General features: G+C 45.1%; 1 protein-coding gene across 1 annotated transcript in view; it reads right to left on the bottom strand.

Annotated features, from left to right (window-relative positions):
- The window catches only part of LOC123149446 (uncharacterized), a 7,661-nt gene extending 5,376 nt beyond the window's left edge, over positions 1-2,285 (bottom strand). The window contains exons 1-2 of the mRNA XM_044569101.1: positions 2,042-2,285; positions 1,727-1,918 (exon numbers count right to left, since the gene is read on the bottom strand). Of these exons, the coding sequence (XP_044425036.1) occupies positions 1,727-1,918; positions 2,042-2,158 (309 nt within the window). The 5' untranslated portion in view covers positions 2,159-2,285. The remainder of the gene's footprint in view (positions 1-1,726; positions 1,919-2,041) is intronic.
- Positions 2,286-11,613: the final 9,328 nt, after the last annotated feature.

Genomic DNA, 11,613 nt, shown 5'->3' with positions numbered 1-11,613 from the left:
AGACTATTCTGACAGGTGAGTCAACTAGAGTTTTTCACAAACCATGTTTATGAAAAGAATGTTCAAGTTCCTTTTAGAACTGGTTGCAGATCAGAACAGAGCCATGGAGGTGGCAATCAAGAAAGTTTATCTGGGGACTGTGCACAGGTGGTGCAAATGGCATGTGCTGAAGAAAGCCAAGGAGACATTACGGCAACTGTATACGAAGAAGTCTGATTTCCAGGCCGAATTCCATAAGGTTGTCAACCACATATTAACTGAAGATGAGTTTGAGGTGGCGTGGAACATGCTATTAGATAAGTACAATTTCAGGAAGCACACATAAATACCTCATGTGAATGTGGTCAGTTCGAGCACACTGGGATGTTGTGCAGCCACGTTTAAGGGTAGCTAACTTCATTCAACAGTTTAGGTCCAGCATCAATGCTTTCCATGGCCTAACAGCTCCAGAAAAGCAAAGAGGGGTCGGGAGACCGACAAGTAGCAGAGAGAAGGCACCGTACGAGGGTCTGAATAAGCAGATCAGATTCTACAGCATATGTAGGCGCGATGGGCACAAATGGACTACTTCCCATAAAAGAAGGGATGCACCGAAGAAACCACGGAAGCTTGGAAAGTGCAAGAATTGCGGTATGGAAGGGCACTGCCGGACAACTTGCAATTTTTGTAGAATGAAGTCTGAAATACTGTTTCTGTTCTATTGTTATACGAGGATTTTCTAGTGTGTTTGTGTGAGCATTGCTCTGCGCTTGTTCCTCACTTTCAAGAGTCATGATAAGTACTCTAACTTTTAGACCCTAAACTATGTTTCCTGATCATTTGCAGAATGATGCTTGCTTAATTGTAAACTGGGTGTACTTGCTTCACCCAGTTGGGTGCTTCAGTCTTTTATCTGAATCTTATTTCTGCTGGACTGATTCTGCTAGGGGCCGTCAGGTTTATCTGAACCTTACTTCTGGTGGCTTCATTCAGCTAGGGCTGGGACTGACAGGTTCTACTAGAACACTATATGTTTACTGTGGTCTAGATGACACCATTGGGACTGCAACTAGTGCTTGGAGTACAACACATGTGCGAGCAGTGAGTAGCGAAGGAGTGGATGAGGTAAATCGGCATCTGTTGTGTGTTTAGTTGTGTCCTGTGGATTGAACACTCGACGTACACATGATCAGGCTTCCGTGTAAATACGCCACATGATCAGGCTTCCGTGTAGATAATGTGTCAGGCTTGCTGACAAAAACGATGAATGCATTACCAGGGAGAGGTGATCCAACTAGCTGACCTTGTCTACTCGCCGTTTGCTAAACCTGTGGAGTGCACGGCTCAGGTGGGCTCAGAAACAAAGCCGATCCGTCGAGGTACAACCTGTTCCGCCTCTCCAACACGACACGCCGTCGCAATCAATGCGAACCATCAGCTGGCTAAATAAAATGAAATACGGCAGCAAAATACACTGGTGCATCTCAGGATCATCTGAGCTCGGGCTCAGAAACTGATTTGCGCTATTTCCCCAGTAAACATGAGGAATTGGTGCATCTCACAGGTATTATTGAGCAAGTTTTAGTTTTTTTTGTGCCTGGGATAACAGTTAGCAACTAAATCAACACAACCTTGAGCACTTTGGTCTGTAGGCTGAAGCAGAGCGGTAAATTGGTAGGAATACCACACGCAGAGCAGTCACATCAAAGTACGAGACATGGATAAGCACATGAGCGAGCTCGCTCACCTGAGCTTCATCATCATCATCATCACCACCACCACCGTCATCCCCATCCGTATCCCCATCCTCCTGCTGCGGCTGCTGCACGGCCTGCAGCTGCAGCTTGTCCTGCTCCTCCTGCATCTCGAAGAGCGCGTCCTGCACGACGGAGTAGCAGCTGTCCTCCAGGAACGGCCACCCATCCCTCCCGTACACATCCTGAGCACAGGGACGAGGCCGAATCAGCCACGACCGTACAACCATAGCGTCCGCCGGCTCCCGGATCGGCCGACGAAACCGCGGGAGGAGAGAGGGGGAAAAGGAGAGGAGAGGGGGACCAACCCTGAGCAGCCGGTTGACGACGCTGCGGACGTCGGCCTTGCGGTAGCCCATGATGGCGAAGTGGTCGATCGCGGCGTCCATCCGCTGCGTCCCGCCCCTCGGCCGCCGCCGGGACATCGCCGGAGGGGGTGGGCGCAGGCCGCGTCGCTCGGCTCGTGCGGGGGGAGGGGGGGACGGCGGCGAGCTAGGGCTCGATTGGGGAGCGGGGGGTGAGTGGCTGTGGAGTCGTGCGGTGGACTGATGGTGGCTCGGTCTGGTTTGGTGCGTGACCCGGCCCGAACTGGTGGATATCTGATGATACGGCTCATCAGATGATACGGTGATCCCGTACCATCTCGGGCGTTAGATCTGGACTGCAGGGACAGGATTGATCAACCTCTTCCCCGCTGGAAAATATGCACAGGGCAATCATTAGGGGGTTGCACATAGACTGAAGTAGCAGATGTCATCATATTATTGTTTTTCATTTCGGTTAGTTAACCCAAAGATTTCTTTGTTATTTTGCTTCACTAGTGACATGTAAGACACTGAGATTTGTATCACACATGCAGGTTATTTGTCACCGCAACCGTGTTTACAGATTCCTCGCATTTGATGTTGTATGATTTTTTGGAAGGCTTCTTTTAGGTTGTTGTAACTCTTGATTTTATCATGTAGGTGTACAAGGAGAATATGGAATGACCAAGAGATCGTAAATCTGTTCTTTTTGGTTGTGTAAATTAGTGAACTAAATAGTACTCTGTTCTGTTTGGTTATGTACATTAGTGAACTAAATAGTACTCTGATCTGTTTGGTTATGTAATTTAGTGAACAAAATAGTACTCTTGTAAATATATATGTATATATGTTAAGGCCATGTTAATTCCAAGACAAAGATAGCAGCATATGCTTCACCTTTATTTGTTGAAAGAGTAAAATGCATCACAAGTCCTAAAACTATCATAGGTGTGTCAGTTTAGTCCTATAACTTTCAAACTGCACTTTTGGGTCCTAAAACTATCGAAAGTATGTCAGTTTAGTCCTGTAACTTCGAAACTGCACTTTTGGGTCCTAAAACTATTGGAGGTGTGTCATTTTTAGTCCCATAACTTCAAAATTGCAGTTTTGGGTCTCAAAACTATGTATGTTTGTTCATCTGAGGTCCTAATCTTGCATGGCCACCATCCATGGTGCATTTTTTCAAATGAGCCCTTTGTATGTGTTTATATCCCCCAAAGTGGTACATACGCTTCCACGTTGCAGTGTGTACTGCAACCTGCATGCCCACCACCTCCATGGCCATGAGCTGCACGGTAGCCTCCCTGAGAGGTTTGGCGTGACCGTCGGGGAGACCCCGAGCTAGTCGGCATGAAGGACGACATCCCTCTCCCTCGGCGAGGCCGCCGGGGAGATCCCGAGCCAATTGGGATGGAGTACGCCATCCCACCTCTCTCTCTCTCTCTATGTGTGTGTGTGTGTGTGTGTGTGTGTGTGTTTGATGATATCGTCGTTGCCCCGACACCCTTGCCGTAGAGTTGGCCGTGCAGGCTGTTGTTTGGGCACGAGCATGTGTTGGAAATATGCCCTAGAGGCAATAATAAATTGGTTATTATTATATTTCCTTGTTCATGATAATCGTTTATTATTCATGCTAGAATTGTATTGATAGGAAACTCAGATACATGTGTGGATACATAGACAACACCATGTCCCTAGTAAGCCTCTAGTTGACTAGCTCGTTGATCAATAGATGGTTATGGTTTCCTGACCATGGACATTGGATGTCATTGATAACTGGATCACATCATTAGGAGAATGATGTGATGGACAAGACCCAATCCTAAGCCTAGCACAAGATCATGTAGTTCGTATGCTAAAGCTTTTCTAATGTCAAGTATCATTTCCTTAGACCATGAGATTGTGCAACTCCCGGATACCGTAGGAGTGCTTTGCGTGTGCCAAACGTCACAACGTAACTGGGTGGCTATAAAGGTACATTACAGGTATCTCCAAAAGTGTCTGTTGGGTTGGCACGAATCGAGACTGGGATTTGTCACTCCGTGTAAACGGAGAGGTATCTCTGGGCCCACTCGTTAGGACATCATCATAATGTGCACAATGTGATCAAGGAGTTGATCACGGGATGATGTGTTACGGAACGAGTAAAGAGACTTGCCGGTAACGAGATTGAACAAGGTATCGGGATACCGACGATCGAATCTCGGGCAAGTATCGTACCGCTAGACAAAGGGAATTGTATACGGGATTGATTAAGTCCATGACATCGTGGTTCATCCGATGAGATCATCATGGAGCATGTGGGAGCCAACATGGGTATCCAGATCCCGCTGTTGGTTATTGACCAGAGAGTTATCTCGGTCATGTCTGCATGTTTCCCGAACCCGTAGGGTCTACACACTTAAGGTTCGATGACGCTAGGGTTATAGGGAATAGATATACGTGGTTACCGAATATTGTTCGGAGTCCCGGATGAGATCCCGGACGTCACGAGGAGTTCCGGAATGGTCCGGAGGTAAAGATTTATATATGGGAAGTCCTGTTTTGGTCGCCGGAAAAGTTTCGGGGTTTATCGGTAACGTATCGGGACCACCGGGAGGGTCCCGGGGGTCCACCAAGTGGGGCCACAAGCCCCGGAGGGCTACATGGGCCAAGTGTGGGAGGGGACCAGCCCCAGGTGGGCTGGTGCGCCCCCCACAAGGGCCCAAGGCGCCTCCAAGAGGGAAGGGGGGGCAAACCCTAGGGCAGAGGGGCCCTAAGGCCCATCCCAGGTGCGCCTCCCCCTCTCCCCCTTGTGGCCGCCACCCAGATGGGATCTGGGGGCTGCCGCCACCCCTAGGGAGGGAACCCTAGGTGGGGGCGCAGCCCCTTCCCTCCCCCTATATATACTTGAGGTTTGGGCTGCCCAACACACATGAGTTCTTGACCTCTCCCTGGCGCAGCCCTACCTCTCTTTCTCCTCATATCTCGCGGTGCTTGGCGAAGCCCTGCTGGAGTACCACGCTCCTCCACCACCACCACGTCGTCGTGCTGCTGTTGGATGGAGTCTTCCTCAACCTCTCCCTCTCTCCTTGCTGGATCAAGGCATGGGAGACGTCACCGGGTTGTACATGTGTTGAACACGGAGGTGTTGTCCGTTCGGCACTAGGATCTCCGGTGATTTGGATCACGACGAGTACGACTCCATCAACCCCGTTCTCTTGAACGCTTCCGCGTAGCGATCTACAAGGGTATGTAGATGCACTCTCCTCCCCCTCGTTGCTGGTCTCTCCATAGATAGATCTTAGTGACACGTAGGAAAATTTTGAATTTCTGCTACGTTCCCCAACAGTGGCATCATGAGCTAGGTCTATGCGTAGTTTCTATGCACGAGTAGAACACAAAGTAGTTGTGGGCGTTGATTTTGTTCAATATGCTTACCGTTACTAGTCCAATCTTGATTCGGCGGCATTGTGGGATGAAGCGGCCCGGACCAACCTTACATGTACGCTTACGTGAGACCGGTTCCACCGACTAACATGCACTAGTTGCATAAGGTGGCTGGCGGGTGTCTGTCTCTCCCACTTTAGTCGGATCGGATTCGATGAGAAGGGTCCTTATGAAGGGTAAATAGCAATTGGCATATCACGTTGTGGTTTTTGCGTAGGTAAGAAACGTTCTTGCTAGAAACCCATAGCAGCCACGTAAAACATGCAAACAACAATTAGAGGACGTCTAACTTGTTTTTGCAGGGTATGCTATGTGATGTGATATGGCCAAAAAGGATGTGATGAATGATATATGTGATGTATGAGATTGATCATGTTCTTGTAATAGGAATCACGACTTGCATGTCGATGAGTATGACAATCGGCAGGAGCCATAGGAGTTGTCTTTATTTATTTATGACCTACGTGTCAACATAAACGTCATGTAATTACTTTACTTTATTGCTAAAGCGTTAGCCATAGTAGTAGAAGTAATAGATGACGTGACAACTTCAAGAAGACACGATGATGGAGATCATGATGATGGAGATCATGGTGTCATGCCGGTGACAAGATGATCATGGAGCCCCAAGATGGAGATCAAAGGAGCTATATGATATTGTCCATATCATGTCACTACTATTTGATTGCATGTGATGTTTATCATGTTTTTGCATCTTGTTTACTTAGAACGACGGTAGTAAATAAGATGATCCCTCATAATAATTTCAAGAAAGTGTTCCCCCTAACTGTGCACCGTTACGACAGTTCGTTGTTTCGAAGCACCACGTGATGATCGGGTGTGATAGATTCCAATGTTCACATACAACGGGTGTAAGACAGATTTACACATGCAAACACTTAGGTTGACTTGACGAGCCTAGCATGTACAGACATGGCCTCGGAACACAGAAGACCGAAAGGTCGAACATGAGTCGTATAGAAGATACGATCAACATGAAGATGTTCACCGATGTTGACTAGTCCGTCTCACGTGATGATCGGACACGGCCTAGTTGACTCGGATCATGTAATCACTTAGATGACTAGAGGGATGTCTATCTGATGGGAGTTCATAAGATGAACTTAATTATCCTGAACATAGTCAAAAGGTCTTCGCAAATTATGTCGTAGCTCGCGCTTCAGTTCTACTGTTTAGATATGTTCCTAGAGAAAATTTAGTTAAAAGTTGATAGTAGCAATTATGCGGACTAGGTCCGTAAACTGAGGATGTCCTCATTGCTTCATAGAAGGCTTATGTCCTTAATGCACCGCTCAGTGTGCTGAACCTCGAACGTCGTCTGTGGATGTTGCGAACATCTGACATACACATTTTGATAACTACGTGATAGTTCAGTTAAACGGTTTAGAGTTGAGGCACCGGAGATGTTTTGAAACGTCGCGAAACATATGAGATGTTTTGAGGGCTGAAATTGGGATTTCAGGCTCGTGCCCACGTTAAGAGGTATAAGACCTCCGATGATTTTCTTAGCCTGCAAACTAAGGGAGAAAAGCTCAATTGTTGAGCTTGTGCTCAGATTGTCTGAGTACAACAATCATTTGAATCGAATGGGAGTTGATCTTCCAGATGAGATAGTGATGTTTCTCCGAAGTCATTACCACCAAGCTGCTAGAGCTTCGTGATGAACTATAATATATCAGGGACATATATGATGATCCTTGAGATATTCGCGATGTTTGACACCAAAAAAGTAGAAATCAAGAAGGAGCATCAATTGTTGATGGTTGGTGAAACCACTAGTTTCAAGAAGGGCAAGGGCAAAAAGGGATACTTCATGAAACGACAAATCAGCTGCTGCTCTAGTGAAGAAACCCAAGGTTGAACCCAAACCCGAGACTAAGTGCTTCTGTAATAAGGGGAACAGCCACTGGAGCAGAATTACCCTAGATACTTGGTAGATGAGAAGGCTGGCAAGGTCAATAGAAGTATATTGGATATACATTATGTTAATGTGTACTTTACTAGTACTCCTAGTAGCACCATGGTATTAGATACCGGTTCGGTTGCTAAATGTTAGTAAACTCGAAATAAAAGGCTGCGGAGTAAACGGAGACTAGCTAAAGGTGAGCTGGCAATATGTGTTGGAAGTTTTTCCAAGCTTGATGTGATCAAGCATCGCACGCTCCCTCTACCATCGAGATTGGTGTTTGCGTTGAGCATAGACATGATTCGATTATGTCTATCGCAATACGGTTATTCATTTAAGGAGAATAATGGTTACTCTGTTTATTTGAATAATACCTTCAATGGTCTTGCACCTAAAATGAATGGTTTATTGAATCTCGATCGTAGTGATACACATGTTCATGCCAAAAGATATAAGATAGTAATGATAGTACCACCTACTTGTGGCACTGCCATGTAAGTCATATTGGTATAAAACGCATGAAGAAGCTCCATGTTGATGGATCTTTGGGCTCACTCGTTTTTAAAAAGGTTTGAGACATGCGAACCATGCCTATTGGTGTATATGCATGAAGAAACTCCATGCAAATGGACCGTCTGGACTCACTTGATTTTGAATCACTTGAGACATGCAAATCATACCACATGGGCAAGATGACTGAAAGCCTCGTTTTCAGTAAAATGGAACTAGAAAGCAACCTGTTGGAAGTAATACATTTTGATGTGTGCAGTCCAATGAGTGCTGAGGCGTGTAGTGGATATCGTTATGTTCTTACTTCACAGATGATTTGAGTAGATGTTGAGTACATTTACTTGATGAATCACGAGTCTGAATTATTGAAAGGTTCAAGTAATTTCAGGGTGAAGTTGAAAGATCATCGTGACAAGAGGATAAAAGATCTATGATATGATCATAGAGATGAATATCTGAATTACGAGTTTGGCACAGAATTAAGACATTGTGGAAATTCTTTCACAACTAATACAACCTGAAACACCATAGTGTGATGGTGTGTCCGAACATCATAACTGCACCCTATTGGATATGATGCATACCATGATGTCTCTTATCGAATTACCACGATAGTTTATGTGTTAGGCATTAGAGACAACCACATTCACTTTAAATAGGGCACCACGTAATTCCGATGAGATGACACCGTATGAACTATGGTTTAGGGAAACCTAAGCTATCATTTCTTAAAAGTTTGGGGCTGCAACACTTATGTGAAAAAGTTTCAGGCAGATAAGCTCGAACCCAAAGCGGATAAATGCATCTTCATAGGACACCCAAAACAGTTGGGTATACCTCCTGTCTCAGATCCAAAAGCAATAAGGGATTGTTTCTAGAATCGGGTCCTTTCTCGAGGAAAAGTTTCTCTCGAAAGAATTGAGTGGGAGGATGGTGGAGACTTGATGAGGTTATTGAACCGTCTCTTCAACTAGTGTGTGGCAGGGCACAAGGAGTTGTTCCTGTGGCACCTACACCAATTGAAGTGGAAGCTTATGATAGTGATCATGAAACTTTAGATCAAGTCACTACCAAACCTTGTGGGATGACAAGGATGCGTACTACTTCAGAGTGGTACGTAATCCTGTCTTGGAAGTCAATGTTGCTAGACAACAATGAACCTACGAGCTATGGAGAAGCGATGGTGGGCCTGGATTCCAAAATGGCTCGAGGCCATATAATCCGAGAGAGGATCCATGTATGAAAACAAAGTGTAGACTTTGGAAGAGCTACTTGATGGTCGTAAGGCTGTTAGGTACATATGGATTTTAAAAGAAAGACAGACAATGATGGTAAGTGTCACCATTGAGAAAGCTCGATTTGTCGTTAAGATGTTTCCCGACAAGTTCAAGGAGTTGACTACGATGAGACTTTCTCACACGTAGCAATGCTAAAAGTCTGTTGGAATTATATTAGCGATTACTGCATTATTTATGAAATCTTGCAGATAGGATGTCAAAACATTGTTTCCTCGACAATTTTCTTGAGGAAAGGTTGTATGAGATACAACCAGAAGGTTTTTGTCAATCCTGGAAAAATGCTAACAAGTATGCAAAGCTCCAGCAATCCTTCTAAGGACTGGAGTAAGCATCTCAGAGTTGGAATATATGCTTTGATGATGATCAAAGATTTTGGGTGTATACAAAGTTTATGAGAAACTTGTATTTCCAAAGAAGTGAGTGGGAGCACTATAGAATTTCTGATGAATATATGTTGTTGACATATTGTTGATCAGAAATGACGTAGAATTTCTGGAAAGCATATAGGGTTATTTGGAAAGTGTTTTTCAATGGAAAGCCTGGATTAAGCTACTTGAACATTGAGCATCAAGATCTATAAGGATAGATCAAAACGCTTAATGGTACTTTCAAATGAGCACATACCTTGACATGATTTTGAAGGAGTTCAAAATGGATCGGCAAAGAAGGAGTTCTTGGCTGTGTTATAAGGTGTGAACATTGAGTAAGACTCGAAACCTGACCGCGGCAGAATAGAGAGAAAGGACGAAGGTCGTCCCCTATGCTTTAGACATAGACTCTACAGTATGCTATGTTGTGTACCACACCTGAAGTGTGCCTTGCCATGAGTCAGTCAAGGGGTACAAGAGTGATCCAAGAATGGATTACAGGACAGCAGTTAAAGTTATCCTTAGTAACTAGTGGACTAAGGAATTTTCTCGATCATGGAGGTGGTAAAAGAGTTCGTCGTAAAGGGTTACGCCGATGCAAACTTTGACACTAATCCAGATTATTCTGAGTAGTAAACTGGATTCTTATAGTAGAATAGTTATTTGGAATAGCTCCAAATAGAACGTGGTAGCTACATCTAGGAGATGACATAGAGATTTGTAAAGCACACACGGATCTGAAAGGTTCAGACCCGTTGACTATAACCTCTCTCACAAGCATAACATGATCAAACCCAGAACTCTTTGGGTGTTAGTCACATGGGGATGTGACCTTGAGTGTTAATCACATATCGATGTGAACTATATTATTGACTCTAGTACAAGTGGGAGACTGTTGGAAATATGCCCTAGAGGCAATAATAAATTGGTTATTATTATATTTCCTTGTTCATGATAATCGTTTATTATCCATGCTAGAATTGTATTGATAGGAAACTCAGATACATGTGTGGATACATAGACAACACCATGTCCCTAGTAAGCCTCTAGTTGGCTAGCTCGTTGATCAATAGATGGTTACGGTTTCCTGACCATGGACATTGGATATCATTGATAACGGGATCACATCATTAGGAGAATGATGTGATGGACAAGACCCAATCCTAAGCCTAGCACAAGATCATGTAGTTCGTATGCTAAAGCTTTTCTAATGTCAAGTATCATTTCCTTAGACCATGAGATTGTGCAACTCCCAGATACCGTAGGAGTGCTTTGGGTGTGCCAAACGTCACAACATAACTGGGTGGCTATAAAGGTACATTACAGGTATCTCCGAAAGTGTCTGTTGGGTTGGCACGAATCGAGACTGGGATTTGTCCGAAAGTGTCTGTTGGGTTGGCACGAATCAAGACTGGGATTTGTCACTCCGTGTAAACGGAGAGGTATCTCTGGGCCCACTCGGTAGGACATCATCATAATGTGCACAATGTGATCAAGGAGTTGATCACGGGATGATGTGTTACGGAACGAGTAAAGAGACTTGCCGGTAACAAGATTGAACAAGATATCGGGATACCGACGATCGAATCTCAGGCAAGTATCGTATCGCTAGACAAAGGGAACTGTATACGGGATTGATTAAGTCCATGACATCGTGGTTCATCCGATGAGATCATCGTGGCGCATGTGGGAGCCAACATGGGTATCCAGATCCCACTGTTGGTTATTGACCAGAGAGTTATCTCGGTCATGTCTGCATGTTTCCCGAACCCGTAGGGTCTACACACTTAAGGTTCGATGACGCTAGGGTTATAGGGAATAGATATACGCGGTTACAAATATTGTTTGGAGTCCCGGATGAGATCCCGGACGTCACGAGGAGTTCCGGAATGGTCCGGAGGTAAAGATTTATATATGGGAAGTCCTATTTTGGTCGCCGGAAAAGTTTTGGGGTTTATCGGTAACGTACCGAGACCACCGGGAGGGTCCCGGGGGTCCACCAAGTGGGGCCACAAGCCCCGGAGGGCTACATGAGCCAAGTGT

This window comes from Triticum aestivum, chromosome 7A (assembly GCF_018294505.1).
Source record: "Triticum aestivum cultivar Chinese Spring chromosome 7A, IWGSC CS RefSeq v2.1, whole genome shotgun sequence".
NCBI lineage: Eukaryota > Viridiplantae > Streptophyta > Magnoliopsida > Poales > Poaceae > Triticum > Triticum aestivum.
The sequence above is the reverse complement of the archived record's forward strand: the minus strand, read 5'-3'. Positions and strand labels throughout refer to the sequence as shown.